This window comes from Tetrao urogallus (assembly GCF_951394365.1).
Source record: "Tetrao urogallus genome assembly, chromosome: 23".
NCBI classification, from domain to species: Eukaryota; Metazoa; Chordata; class Aves; order Galliformes; family Phasianidae; genus Tetrao; species Tetrao urogallus.
This window is the reverse complement of record NC_136836.1, coordinates 4,284,974-4,300,119: the sequence shown is the minus strand read 5'-3', so window position 1 is coordinate 4,300,119 and position 15,146 is coordinate 4,284,974. Positions and strand designations below refer to the sequence as shown.

Genomic DNA, 15,146 nt, shown 5'->3' with positions numbered 1-15,146 from the left:
CTCCAGAAGGCTACGATCACCCCCTGGGGGGCGGCAGGGAGGTCTGGTTTGGGTTCCATCAGTCTGTGCGGCCTGCCATGTGGAAGATGATGCTCAACATTGATGGTGAGTTGAGATTCGGAGCTAAGAGTGGAGGTAAAGCTTCTCTCCAAGAATACGAGTCACCTTGGAATTCCATCAGCCTCAGCATTAAAAAGCACAGCGGTTATTCTTGGATGGCTTTTTCAGTCCTTTCTATGAATGAGACAGTCCAGAGCTTTGACTTCATTACGGCTTGATGACCTCACGTTGTGGTTTGAGGTTCTGAAGATGATGTTTGTACCTTGCCACGTGCTTTTGTTGCTGCTGAAGCTCATGCAAGGTTCTTTACAGAGTGTTTCTCCATCGCTTGTGTTGCTGTGGGAGCGCAGCCGCACGCTGCTGGTCTCTGGGTGTGAGCTGTGTGTGTTCATTCACTGATCAGCATCCGGAGGCGTTGGCTGGGCTGTGTCATGTAGGGCTGGCAGGCTGCTGGGGTGACGCATGTCTGAAGAATGTTGTGTTGCCTTAACACAGGGATGTGGTGGTTTTGGTGCAGGAGATCTGGGAGCTCAGCGAAGCGCTTGTCAGCTGTCCCGTGTTGCTGCTATTTAAGGTTTTAAAAGTATGGATTATATCTACTGTGTTGGGCTGTAGCTTGTGCCACATTCCTTACTAGAAGTTATTTCATCGCTTGCTTATAACTTCTCTAAGCAGATTGTGATCTTACTTCCATGGAACAAGTCAGCTGTTTTGTTTAAAAACATTATTGTCTCTTCATGTGATTTGGTTGCCGGTGTGCAGGATGGTAAGAGATGCTGGTAGACCAAAGGTTGCACTAATTACTATGCTAACCTAATTTGTGTGTAGTTAAAATAGTGCTCATGTGGCTAAAAAATACTGTTTCAGTCCCTGGGCAGATCGTATCATTGACAACATCATATTGCATCTTGAATAGTCTCAGCTTTACACATTGAAAAGTCTTCAGCAGAGATATGGGTGCTGGCTGTGCTTGTAGCTCAGAGTCTCTTCAGGACATGACAGCTCTCTAGAAATTGATGTTATTTGGAGAAAAACCTTTCCAAAACTCAGAAATGCGAAGCAGCTGTACGATGACGAAGCTGGAGACAGATGTGTCACTGTGGTTGTTGGAAGGAAGGCTCCTTAATCTGTTCTGAGGAATGAGTGCTGCTCAGCATTTTCTTGAGGGTTACTTGGAATCTGAAAAAAACATGCATTTATCTGCTGTTTCAGGGCATTCTGACTTTGGTTTTCTTGGTATTTTGTTCTTTTTAGTTTCTGCCACTGCCTTCTACAAAGCACAACCTGTGATTCAGTTTATGTGTGAAGTTCTTGACATTCACAACATTGATGAACAACCAAGACCTCTGACTGATTCTCATCGGGTAAAATTCACCAAAGAGATAAAGGGTGAGTAGAAATGGGTCTGTGCTGCCCTGCAGGGTCATCCTAGGGACTCAGTTTAACTGGAAACGCCCCTGGTCGTCACACATCAAAAGAGAACCTGCGCCTGCCAGGAGAACTGCAGTGCATCACGTTAGTAATTCTAGTCCTGAATGAGGCAGTGTGGTTCTGCAGAAAGGAAAGGTGCAAAATGAGAGGTGTTGCCATGGCTTGAAGAGAGGAACGGGGAGCATTCGTCGCCTGGTTGGCGGTAGGCAGGTTTGCCTTGCTGGCTGCTAACCTTTTAGAAGCAGGGGTCACTGAGGTTGTGGTGGTGTTGTGCTGTAGGTCTCCTGCTGTTTAAATGCTGAGGCAAAACGAACATTGATTTTGAAGCTAACTTAATTGATTCTTTGAAAGTATGCTATTTGCAGTGACTTCTAATAACTGTTTGCTGTATGGAAAAACAAGTACCGCTTGATAACTTGCAGCTGAAGGCCAAATTCCATTCCAAAAGAATTGCATAAGCTACTGTTTAGCGTAGTTTCACTCCATATATGCTCCTTTGCTTTGCATTTTCCCCATATCCTTTCATTCCAGTGTGATTTGCAGAGAGAGGTGCTTTGAAGGAGTTCAGCTCTTCGGAGCTCTGCTCTGGAACACTCGTGTTACTGATGAAAGCTTGGACTCTGCTGAAATACTGGCTGGCAGACAAATAGATCTCAGCTATATTTACAAAGCAGTATGCTCATGGAATAGCTGTTAGCTGGGGAGGGGAAACGTACCTTCTAGGACAGATGTGGTAGTCCAAACATGTCTCCTCCTTACACCCATCTTTGTGCATTCTGGGAGGCCAACAGCTGGAGAAGGAGACGCTGTCTCTTCTTAATCTTGGATGCCTGAGACACTTTGCTACCGCAGTCAGAGAATACGAAGAGGTTACCTTCACTCTTATTGATGTACTGTCTGGGAACTCCAGCCAAGATGTGATCATATATAGTGAAACAAACCCTGCCTTACAGAATTTGCAGCCTGTGTGTGCAGCTCGGTGGGAGGATGGTTCCTTCTGTAGTGTCACGGCAGATTGATGACAGAGCACTTGATGGGTTCCAGATACACATTCACAGCCCTTTTCTACTTGACCACAGTGCTTCATGGCTCCTTTTCTGTGTTTTCTTTAATGCTCTGTTAGCTTAGTTGTAGTTTTCTGGTGATGCCTTCCTCTGAGTGATGCTGGTGTTAATGTTGTTGGGAATCAGTGAAGCACACTTAATGCTTCTTTGGGATATCTGTGCACCAGGTAAGCTAAGGGTGACATCTGCTCCCTGGGACTTGGGGACCTGCCTTGATGGGTTTATTCATGGTGTGGCCCACAGTCCACACAAACCTGGACAGGACACATCACGCAGCTTTCTCAAAAGCCTCAACTGGTGGAGGGTAGGGGAAATAATTTGAGTGGCAGTGCTGTTTCCAACTGCCTTTTCTGCTGAGATGAGCTGCTGGGGTTGCTGTTGGCATTGACTGTGCATAGAGAGCAATGCCTGGGGTGCCAGTGAAAGTAAAGGAAGTTACAGACGGAGTATGGCTACAAGGCTAGGAAAAAGGAACAAGGAAAAGGAATCTGCTTTTGCCTTTTCAATTACTGTAAGTGCAGTTTTTAAGGGGAACGCAGCACTGAGAATGAGAACAAAAAAAAAACCGTGGTAAAAACAGCCCTGTGTTTACCAGAGATTGGTCATGTTCCTGTTAAATGAAACTGCCTTGAGGAATTCAGGTGACATCGAACGCTCAATACTGTGCATTATGATGTGTTTTGGAGGAAAATACCTGATTAGTCAGAAGTCCACTTGTAATTTAAGAAAAGATGTGGAGAACGATGCCTCGTATTTCGCTATTTGAGCTCTGAACGTGTTGGGTTAGAATGCACCCCTTCATAAGAAACCTTGTGTCTCCTGTGCGAGTTGTTTTGTGGCTGTGACATGGGGTTTTTTGGTGCTTCTGTGCAGGTCTGAAGGTAGAAGTGACTCATTGTGGAACGATGAGACGGAAATACCGTGTTTGTAATGTGACCAGGAGGCCTGCAAGTCATCAAACGTAAGATGCTTTTTTGTCAGGGTGTAAGACGTGCAGAAGCTTAGCACTGAATATCTAATGGGATCTAACTTTATTCATTCTGGGCGTGCTAATAATTGCCAGCTAAGCTTTTCATAATTTTGATTGATGAAAACGTGTCTCTCTCCAGCTTTCCTTTACAGTTAGAAAATGGCCAGACTGTGGAGAGAACAGTAGCACAGTACTTCAGAGAGAAATACAACCTCCAGCTGAAGTATCCTCATCTGCCTTGCCTGCAAGTGGGACAGGAACAGAAACACACCTACCTGCCTTTAGAAGTAAGGAACTTATTCTGATAAGTCAGCTCGTTATTTCAGGCAGTGTCTTTTTGCAGACAAAGGAATGCACTTTGCAGTGCAGGTGTGTTGCATATTTACAGATTCTTTACGTGCCCTTTGTCTTATTTCACTAATGACTACGTTTTTAAAGTGCTTGAACGATGGGAACTGAGGGAAAGCGTGCAGTTGCTTAAACACTTTGGAGGTTTGTAGAATTCTCTAATGAATTCTCTGGTTCTAAATGCTCTGTATTAATGCTGCTGATGTTTCCTCAAGGTATGTAACATTGTGGCTGGCCAGCGGTGTATCAAGAAGCTAACGGACAATCAGACATCAACTATGATAAAGGCCACAGCAAGGTCTGCTCCAGACAGGCAGGAGGAAATCAGCAGATTGGTGAGTTCTTCAATTTCTGTTTGTCTTGGTGCTGTTCAGCAATGGTTCTGAACCCCAGCCTGGCAACTCTTCTACAGGCCATAGCTGACTGCCTTACTGGCAAGCAGTGTCTTCATTTGTGGGGTTGAAGGTTTCCTGGGTCAGGGGCTTCTGGTCACACACTGACAAACCATTTTGTTGTAAGACATTCTTAAATTCTTCAGTCCAACGTAACTCTTTCATTCCTTCCTCTTATCATTCTGGCATTATAAATTATTGCTATTTTGAAATTTGCTCAGTATCACCCGAGGGATCTGTATCAGAAAAGTGAATCTAGGTCTCCTGAGCCTCAGTCTTGTTTTTCAACTGTTGGACTGCTTTCCTCAGCACACGTTAAATGTTGTCACTCCGTGACTCCACTGTCTTCATCTCTTACGTATCTGCTGCTGAATTCACGTATCCCAGCAGTTTTCTCTGATTCAGAATGTAAGACTTGAGTATTTTTGGTTGAATATTCTGATAAACAGATTTGAAATGGTCTGATGTGGAGCTGACAAGCGAACCAACATTTTTCAATTAAAATAAGACTTCAGGAAAACACAGAAGACAAGAATGTGCAGTAATTGAAGGAGTTGAAGTGTTCTTATTTCAAAAGGAAAACGCTTTTTGATCTATTCAGCGAGCGAACGAAATGCTCTTGGATGAGCATAATGCAAGTGAGCCCCCAGAGTGACTAAGGGAACACAAAATCTCATCCAGTGTCTCACGGCAGTTGAGCAATCAGCAGCTGAATCGGAGCCTTTTCCAATGAGAAGGGGGATTGTAGGACGTTTCTGCTGCGTTCCTACCAGGCTTTTAGAGCGGAGCGGCACCGATTTGTTGCATGAGTTCCGTTTGTGTAACGCGGGGAAACTCTTGTAGGTGAGAAGCGCGAATTACGACGCGGATCCGTTTGTTCAAGAGTTCCAGTTCAAGGTGCGGGACGAGATGGCCCACGTGACGGGGCGCGTGCTGCCCGCACCGATGCTGCAGTACGGGGGACGGGTGAGCTCTGCACCTTTTCTTTTTGCCTCTGTGCCGATGGCTGACGCGCGATTCCCAACGTGCGTCGGCTGTTTCAAGCCCTTCAGTTGCCTCGTGCAGAACAGGGAGTGGAGTTTAGATTGCAGGCTTTGTTTTCTCTTGTTCTGAAGCAGTAAACAGCGCAGCTCCTTGCTCTCGCTCACGTGGATGTTGCTGTGTTTCTTCTTCCTGCAGAACAGAACAGTAGCGACCCCAAGCCATGGAGTTTGGGACATGCGAGGGAAGCAATTCCACACTGGTGTTGAGATCAAAATGTGGGCTATCGCTTGTTTTGCAACGCAGAGACAATGCAGAGAAGAAATACTGAAGTAAGGCATGTCATAGTTCAGGCTTTGGGCTGCTTTTGTAATGAAACCATTTAGTGAAAACATGGATGTGAGAGATCTAATGATTTTGAACTGGCTTTAATCATCTCGGATGTTAAGGAAAGAATCCAACCTCCTTTCTGGAAGCTGCAGTCAGAACACTGTTTGAGTCTTGTGATATTGCTGCTCTGTATTTTCTTTCATTTACTGTTATGAATGCAGTCCTAAAAGCCCCCAGATTTGCTGTTTTCCATTCTGACCTGTGTTGTTTCAAAGCTGCCTGGCCTTCACACGAGTGCTTTAAAAATGCTACTTTGAAAGCTCTGTGAAATCCTTCTCTTCATAGGAGTAACAGAGTTCTCCTACCTGTTTTTGCTTTGGTTGTTGTGTGCTGTTGCCAATGCAAAAATCCAGTAAACTCCTTATCTGTAGGGGTTTTACAGACCAGCTGCGTAAGATCTCCAAGGACGCAGGGATGCCGATCCAGGGCCAGCCCTGTTTCTGTAAATATGCCCAGGGTGCAGACAGTGTGGAGCCCATGTTTCGGCACCTCAAGAACACCTATTCAGGGCTTCAGCTCATCATTGTCATCCTGCCAGGAAAAACACCGGTGTACGGTAAGGGAATCCCTTGGTCTTCACCTGTTTGGTGAAGCATCGTTCAAACGTATGCATGGCGTGTCACAAAACTGTTCTGGAGCATTCATTAGGCGTAGGGAACCAGTGCTGTCTGAAGTTGAAATCAATTAGAAGCAAGTCTGAGCATTCAGCTAGATAGAAAGCTGTTTTACAGAGTATGTACGTCTCAACTGTTGTGATGTAAGCTAAGATCAGAACGTGGCAATAGTTCCAAATGGACTCAGTTTGTATCCTGATTTTGGTTTCACAGCGGAGGTGAAGCGTGTGGGAGATACACTGTTGGGAATGGCCACGCAGTGTGTTCAAGTCAAAAATGTCATTAAAACATCTCCACAGACCCTTTCAAACCTGTGCCTGAAGATCAATGTTAAATTAGGAGGAATCAATAACATCCTTGTACCTCACCAACGGTAAGAATCTGCGTGGAGATGTATTGGGGCTTTCTTTGATACTTGGCAGCCAGCGTTTAACTGTAGCCAAAACTTACACTGAATTGTCCTTCTGGTAGTATGTGATATGGGCTGGAATTGCATTTCTTCTTGTGTGGGCCCTGAATAGTTGTTGGCCTGGGAGCTAAGGCTCCTGTGTTTTTTCCATGCTTGATCAGTATCAAAGATTTGAACAGCTGCAGTTCTGGAGGTGCTGAAATATTGTGTCAATTAGAAGTTTTCTGCAGGTTTAGGAGTCTGCCACACACCACAGGACTATCTGTTCTGATTAGTGTGCCAATGTGCTGTCAGCAAGGGCAGAAGTATACTGACTGCACCCTGCTTCTCTCACGCTGTTAGGCTAAGCAGTTCATTCTTTGCACAGGTAATCTCTGTGCTTGAGTTCCAGGTGCTTTGAAGCCCTCAGCAGGGTTTGGGTCTAAGCCATGCTCCCCTCTTTCTCACATGCTTTCTTCTGAAGAGTCTATCAGTCCTGAAGACAAGAAGTTCTGGTGGTCTCTAACTGTTATTAGGAGCATATCAGTTCTTTAACAGTGAACATACACGCTAAGCAAGCCAGGAAAAAAACTTCTGGAGTGCACAGGTGTAGAAATTCTTCCCTGAGGATTCCTGAAAGAATGGAATTTGAGTTTAAGCTTGAAGGAGAAGTGCATGGAAGAATATCTTAAAGCAGTGGGAGATCGTGCTGGTCCTTGTCTCCTGTAAGCCAGACCAACGTGCGTGCTGCTGCGAGCGCAGCCATCTGTTGCAGGGCTGAGGTAGCACTGAAGTGTTGCTTAGCTGGCCTCCCAGCACCAGTGGAATCAAATGGTAGAATAATGGTTTCTGTAAGAGACTGCCCGCATTGTTAAGGTGCAGCTCTTTGGCTTCTCTCCCCTAGAATCGTGCCTGCAGTTCAGTGGCAGTGTTTCGCAGTGACCGTTAGCGTTGTGGAAGTTTGCTTTCAGCACACAAAGATCTCATTGTTCAGGTCTGGCTGGAGTACCTGATAAGAAAGTCTCTCTGTGTTGTGCAGCTGAAATAGAAACAAAGGCCCATTTGAGCACCAGCTGTTCATCTGCAAGTGTGACTTAGCACTTTTCTTTTTCTTTTTTTTTTTGAAGACCTTCAGTGTTCCAGCAGCCCGTGATCTTTCTGGGAGCCGATGTCACTCACCCTCCTGCTGGAGATGGAAAGAAACCTTCCATAGCTGCTGTAAGTTCTGTGAAATCGACGTTGTTCTTTCATCTCTGGTAAATGTTAGAACAGCAAATGCAACTCATGGCCTGTGTTTGTCAGATGTCTTTCAGGATTATGCCCTCATTCTTGCTACACCTTTTCAGTGTTACCAAAAACAGTGTCTTTAAAAGAAAAATAGTGCTTGATACTTTGTGCTCGGAGCATTTTGATTTTTAAATCAAGGCAATCATGTTAAATAGAATGCTTTTGCGGAAGTAATATGAAGGAATTAATACTGCTTGATGATGTTAGCGTGTTTTGTGTAGATTTGAACTGGCTGCTTTTAATCATGCAACGTTCTCCCAAAGGTTGTAGGCAGTATGGATGCTCATCCAAGCCGCTACTGTGCCACGGTGAGAGTTCAGCGGCCCAGGCAGGAGATCATCCAAGACCTGGCCTCCATGGTGAGGGAGCTTCTCATCCAGTTCTACAAGTCAACGCGCTTCAAGCCCACACGTATCATCTTCTATAGGGATGGGGTCTCTGAAGGACAGTTCCGACAGGTTGGTTCATTTGTGAGCTGTCTGAAACACTGCATGGCTGCCCTCCTGTTGGAATAAGCTGCACTGCTGCTTTTGTGCTGAGATACCACAAAAGATTGAGCCTTTTTAGGAGAGTTTCTTAAGCGTGTTGGGTAGGGGAAGTTGCTATTTCCTTGTTGTCTAGGAAGAACAACTCTCACTCTTGGGAAACAATATATTTCTCAGTGCTTCCTGAGCTCAATAATTGTGTGGCACAGCTGAACTTAGTGTTAACTTCAAACTGTTAATTAGGTGCTTTGTGTAGAATATAATGTGAGGAAAACCTGTTCTGTTCTTGTGCTTGTAGGTTTTGTACTATGAACTGCTAGCAATTAGAGAAGCCTGCATCAGTTTGGAGAAGGATTACCAGCCTGGAATAACCTATATTGTGGTGCAGAAACGACATCATACACGGTTGTTCTGTGCTGACAGAACAGAAAGGGTAATCATTGTCCTGCTCAGTACAAGCTTGGTGTCAGTACTTGTGCTGCTAGACAAAATGTTAGCATGGGCTTCACTGCCAGTCTGATTCTGTTTGCTTTTGGGGAATATGTTGAATTGATTGGCACAAAATGTGGCACCAAATTGAAAAATCAGTGACCTTAAATACATTAAAAACAAAACCACCATCAGGCTTTGTCACAGTACCCATGTGCAGCTCTTCTGGCTTTCTGAGATTCAAAGCTCTGAGATTCTGGATGCAATATTCTGCATTGCAGTAGTGAAAAGCCATGCAGTGTCTACATCAGACATCCCAGGTTCATTCACTGAAGTGCTGTGTGTATTGAATAGGAGCCTGTGTTGTTATTTACAGTTGAAGTGTAGAAGTTGTTAGCTGCAGTTTTTAACAAAACTTCTGTTTAGGTTGGACGAAGTGGCAATATCCCAGCTGGAACAACTGTAGATACAGACATTACACATCCATATGAGTTTGATTTTTACCTCTGCAGTCATGCTGGAATACAGGTATAATTGTTGTCTTGTAAGTAAATGTGGATTTAGAACATAGAGATGTAAATGTATTGTTATAGCAAGCTAGAAGTGAGTCTTAGCTAAATAGAGTAAATCTGTATGTGTGTATATATGTGTATTTTAAATTATGTATGTTAAAAAGTGTTTGGTGTGGATAAAATACAAGTATTGCCATAACTTGGTTGTGCTGTAAGGTTCAGCTCCAGTGTATAACATCCTCTGGGGGAGAAGCAGGGGGAAGGTGAGTACTCATTTATTTCAGAGCAGTGTCTTCCAAAGAAACTGCATGGCAGTTTGCTGGAGAACTTCTAAGAGTTCCTAAGAGCTGCACTCAGCATTCAGTGGCTGTTGTGGTCTGTTAGGAAATGTGAGGGTGGTGGTAAAAACCAGCGTGTTGATCGGTTTAGTCATGTTGGAAGCAGGTTTCAGTTGTGAAGGGTTATTTAGAAGGCATGTGGTTTTCTTTTTCCCAAGCAAGGCTAATTGAAATAACATCATATGAACATTAGACTCTTTTAATCTCTGTGATACATTTATTGCTGACATAATCCGGAAATTTCTTTGGCTGCTGTTACTTAGGAATTCAGACCAGACAGTCTGGCCTTTTCTGAACTTAAACGTCTGACTTGATTGCAGGGAGAGTCAAAAAAGAAAGATAAGTGAACCGATGTTCCCTTCTTCTTAGGGTACCAGCCGTCCCTCACACTATCACGTTTTGTGGGATGATAACTGCTTTACTGCAGATGAACTGCAGCTGCTGACTTACCAGCTCTGCCACACATACGTGCGCTGCACGCGGTCAGTTTCTATACCTGCACCAGCCTATTATGCTCACCTGGTAGCATTCAGAGCACGGTACCATCTTGTGGACAAAGAGCATGACAGGTAAAGAAAAATACGTGTCCTTAAACGTGTGTCCTTGTTGGTCTCTGCTCCGTTGTCAGGCATAAAGCCATTTCACTGTTCATTTTGCAGTTAATTCTTGTAACCTTGGCAGCTGGGCTTAAGATGCTCGTTCCTGACATCAAGGCTGTGGCAGGCGAGGGTGGATTGGTGTTTTCTGCTGAATAACACCTGGATTACAAGAACGAAGTTCAGCTTCATTAAGTATTGTTCCGACATCTCCGTGGTGTGAAGGAATCAAACACACGTTTGGCTTTTTGCTTTAGAGTCAGCATTCATCAGTGAAACAGATGTGAAGTGCCTCACGTTTCTCTGGCTCTGCTTTGGATGTCAGAATTGTTTGATAACGTTAAGGCCATCAGTGTGTTTGCAGGGGGGGTTTTTTCTGGACAAATCAAGGGGCTGAGGGGAAGGGGTTTCTGTTGTTAGCTGTTGTTATCTGTTACTCTGCAGCCTTCAGGCTTTCTGTTGATATTGCCACTTTCCCCTCCTGCGTGGTGAAGGGATGTGGAGTTAAATCCCAATTAACACAGTGCACAGCTCCTCTCGTCTTACTTTCTCCCGTTTTCTTGCAGTGCTGAAGGAAGTCACGTTTCAGGACAGAGCAATGGCAGAGACCCACAGGCCCTGGCGAAGGCTGTACAGATTCACCAAGACACCTTACGCACGATGTACTTCGCTTGAGTCAGTAACAGGAGAGCGTGCTCGCCGCAAGGAAGAACTGACAAATTAAGCCACATACAATGTATGTTTCCAGTGGGGTTGGTTTATGGGGTGCGCCTCCCATCGTGCAGGGGCGAGAGGCTGACCCTTAAATTGACACAAGGAAGATTGTTTACTTCACCGAGGAACACAGCACTATTATGCAATATGAAACCAGCCAACTGCTTTTGTGGCGCGGTCTCCTGTAGGAAGCACCGCCATCATTTTCCTCCTTCTGTTTAATTTCTCGTAGTTTAACCCTCTTCTGCCTTTACCTCAAGTTGCTCGGCAGCACAACTCTCTTTGCAAAAAAAAAAAAATTAATAATAATTAAAAAAAAAAAAAAGGATGGTGTAATTCGAGAAAAGCAACCTGTATAAGAACAGTCACAGTGATTCTTTGGGAGAGAAAAGTGTGCAAAAAGTCTTGTTTCGCCCAGTTGAGGAATCTTTCTCTCAGTATTGCCATCAGCATTCGAATGCGACCATATCTGAGTACATCTGAATGTACAGCACTAAGTAGAGAAAAAATGGAGGGGAGGGAAGATGTTTTGCACACTGATCCAATCATTTGAACATAGTTTAGCCAACTGCTGCCTTTCTTCACAGCTTTGGAGTCCTCAGCTCCAACAGTTCCCTTTTAGAAGCAAACAAAGCTAGCGGTGTTACTGCAGGCAGTGGTGATCCCAACTGTTCTTGCTCCCTGGTGACTTTACTAAAGCTGCTGTTTTACCTAGTCCAAAAGTTTCAATTACTTTCTATCTGGCAAGTCAAATGTCGTGAAGCTTCATGTGAGGTTGGGCGTCCCAAGCTTTATGGGATGGCTGCAGCAAACACCAGAACTGAAACTTTAGAGCTAAGGTCGTCTTGACAAAAGAAAAATGCTAGTTTACTTGCTGCCTCTCACACCTTAATGTGATTTCATACGTACGTGTTTTTGAAGTTTAGCTTCCTTTGTTTCCTTTATATTTATTAGAGTAATAATAATGCTTTAATTTAATTATTACAGAACATATGGTCAACATCAACTTTTATTTTTTAGAAATGTAACCATGTTTATTTTTAAAGAACTGACAACTTGTTTTTGCTATCTTTTAGTGCAATAAGCGTTCGAAAAGAAAACGGTGTCCATTGAGCTGTACCACAGCCGTGTTTGTACCGCTGGCTGTGGGAGAAATGGACGCCTCCGATTTTAAAAGGACAAAGTCAAAGCCTTAATTTTGAAAGGAAAGTTTTATAGTCAGAAGGAATCTCGGATTTTCCTTTTTTAAATCAAAAAGTAGCAAAAATGCTTCTGGAACTCTGCAGGCTTCAGCGCTCGCTGCCCTGGTTTGGTTTAACAAAGGAACCGGCCGTATTTTTGGCTTTGAGACGTGGAAGATATTTGAAGTAAACAAACAGATTTTTTTATTGAGCTCTAAGTTTTTACATGCTTAATTAAACCTATTTGACATCAATAAAAGGTCTGGAGTTATTAAAAGTTTTTAGGCTTTTTTCCTCTTTGATAACGACTTTCCTTTTAAAATTAAGTTATTGGTAACTTCATTTCACTTTGCAAATAAAAAGAGGGCTGGGATAGTTCTACCTTTAAATCACTGAAATGTGAAGCAAACAAACGGGACTCTTTCATTCCACTTTAAAGGCAACCCAACGTTAAGACGTCAGAGATGAGCATTTATTCTGCGAGGGGTCTGGGAAGTTTTGCACTTTGTAAACTCGTGAACTGCGTTTTTTGACTGTTTTTTATTTGCACTGGTTCATAGTATATATACTGCAGATCGTTTCTATGGGCATTGCTGTTATCCCAGCCCTTCTGAACCCCACCTGCTCTCCACATGAAAACCAGAGGGTCGCTAAAGCAGCTTTATCTCCCGGCGTTCTCACCGAACGCTGTTTGCCAATATTCTGTGTGTTGAGCCTAAAATCTGAGCCCGTTTCGCTTCAGCAGGCATGACTCTCCCCATCTCTTCTGCCAGAACACAAAGTACTGTATTTGTGCGTCTGTGTGTCGTCCTGCAGTGTGTGTAGTGCTGTCACAACGCTGTCTCGCAGAGCTCTGCTCGGCGGTTGGCGCGTAGGCATGCTTCACCTCCCAGCACCAAGGAAGGGAACGTAAAGATTAACCTCGCACCGTGAGCATTGCACTGGAAAAGTCCTGAGGTGGGCAGCTGTTGGGGAGCACTGGGGGGCGGTGGGGCTGGGCTTTGCCCTGAGCCCCCATTGGGCTGAGCTTCGGGATGGCTCAGCCCTGCTCCAGGAGCCCACAGCGCCCCGAGGCAGAGCTGCAGGGAGGTGGTGCTGCAGTTGTTGCAGCAAGGAGGGCTCTGATCAGCCTCTGAAACGTTGCCCTCAGATGGGGGCCTGCTAACTCTGCCTTGGAAGAGCTCTAGCTGGCAGTTCTGTTAATACAAGGTTCAGGTTAGGCTTTTTATAGAAAGCTAACGTTTAAAGAGGAGTAGAGATTTGTTTTTTAAAGAAACTATTTTACAAAGCCTTCTTGTGCATTTCTGGCGTCAAGATGAAAATTCCTTTTCAAAAAGTCTTTTGATGCTCCTTGCAGAGATGCTGTGCCCTTCGCACCCTGCCCGCGCTCAGTGACTGGGAGCCGAGAGGCCTTTGGCTTTCAACTCTCACCAAAAAACAAAGAGACTTCATTGGGAAGGTGACTTTAGATGCCAGCTCGACAGCTGCTGTGCCTGGTTTTCATGTGAAGAGTACGTGGAAGCTTGAATCTCTCTTCTTGGTTTTGCAAATATCTACGTAAAGTGCCGATACTTATTTGTATTACAATATCAACTTACTGGCGTTGTGAGGGCCACACATTTATGATGCTGTAGCTGCTATATTTATTTAAGTGGAGATGGACAATTACTGCACTAAGGAATGAGGAGATAAGCAAGGAATCAAGGTTAGTTAGATATCTTGGGGTTTTTTTTTGGGTTTTTTTTTTTTTTCTGAAAGAGAATTAATGGTGTGAAATATCAAGTGTAACAAAGGGTGCTGTCATTTTAACTGAGATTAAATAGCCAGATATTCTTCCTTTGTTTAAAAACATATATATTTTGATGTTTGCAGTTTGGGGGTGGGGGGTCGGGATAAATGGTACCTCATCTGTGGTGGCAGTTTCCGGTATATTTTCAGAGTATATGGATTTCTTTTATTTTTGTACCTGCTCTCCTTTTAAAAAAGACAAAAAAAAAAAAAAAAAAAAGACAAAAAAAAAAAAAAAAGAAAAACAAACAAAAAAAAAACCAACACAATCTCAAAATTTATGTGCTGTGTGGGGGGGGGGGAAATGTCGAGCTGCTCCCCAGGTCTCCTTTCTCTCTGGGAGCCGAGGGCTGCGCTTCTCCTCCTCCCTTTGCAGACACGCTGGCCTCGTGCACTGCCCAGCTGGGTGCGTGGCTCCTGCCCTGCAGACACTGTACCAGTTCACCAAGACCTCGTTTGTACTCAAGTGCCACTTGCTGGTGGGAGCTGCAGTGCTGGTACTGTGCCAAAGCCGGGCTGTGCCGAGCCCTGCAGCGAGCGCTGGGAGCTGCAGAGCTGAGAGGGAGCAGAGCGTTGCACAGAGCATTGCTAGGAGGTGTGCTAACATTGCTAGGAGGTGTGTTAACATGCTGGCACAGAGCATTGCTAGGAGGTGTGTTAATATACTGGCAGAGCGACTGACCCCATGCAGGGGGCTTCTGAGGGTGCTTCAGCTGTGGCCGTTTTACTCAGGATTGCTGTGTTACTGTTCAATGTGTGATTTGGTTGAACGTGTCCAAAAGTTGTTTCTGTAGGGGTTCGTTCTGGCATCCTTCTGGAAGTTTGGCCTTAGAAATGGTTTTTCTGGAGTGAGGTGGGTTTCTGAAAGCTGTCAGTCAAATTATTTCTAGGTGCCATTGGTCCTAAACCAGTTTTGCTTTGTGTATCGAATTTTGTCCTTTACAATGCTCAGTGTAAGGCACCAGGTATCTTCTGTACAAATTCCAGCTACAAATACTGGCTTTTTCCTAGCCAGGAAGTTTGCTCTGTTGAAACTCCGAGCTCCGCCTGCCCTTCAAACAGCTTGAGGCCTTTTTTCTTTCTCAATATTCCCTTCACATCTTGTCCTCTTGTAATATTCTCCCAGTTTTGTGAGTTGAGGGTTTAGGACCTTCCTCCGAGCACTTTTATAACCTAGG

General features: G+C 44.4%; 1 protein-coding gene across 1 annotated transcript in view; it reads left to right on the top strand.

Moving 5' to 3' along the window:
* The window catches only part of LOC306954995 (protein argonaute-1), a gene marked incomplete at both ends in the record, with an annotated part of 45,584 nt that extends 34,624 nt beyond the window's left edge, over nt 1–10,960 (top strand). The window contains 15 exons of the mRNA XM_079546216.1: nt 7–105; nt 1,315–1,449; nt 3,429–3,516; nt 3,665–3,812; nt 4,089–4,208; nt 5,109–5,231; nt 5,445–5,578; nt 6,008–6,192; nt 6,464–6,623; nt 7,766–7,856; nt 8,189–8,383; nt 8,709–8,843; nt 9,266–9,367; nt 10,059–10,258; nt 10,852–10,960. Coding sequence (XP_079402342.1) covers nt 7–105; nt 1,315–1,449; nt 3,429–3,516; nt 3,665–3,812; nt 4,089–4,208; nt 5,109–5,231; nt 5,445–5,578; nt 6,008–6,192; nt 6,464–6,623; nt 7,766–7,856; nt 8,189–8,383; nt 8,709–8,843; nt 9,266–9,367; nt 10,059–10,258; nt 10,852–10,960 — 2,024 coding nt within the window. The remainder of the gene's footprint in view (nt 1–6; nt 106–1,314; nt 1,450–3,428; nt 3,517–3,664; nt 3,813–4,088; nt 4,209–5,108; nt 5,232–5,444; nt 5,579–6,007; nt 6,193–6,463; nt 6,624–7,765; nt 7,857–8,188; nt 8,384–8,708; nt 8,844–9,265; nt 9,368–10,058; nt 10,259–10,851) is intronic.
* Between the last annotated feature and the right edge of the window lie 4,186 nt (nt 10,961–15,146).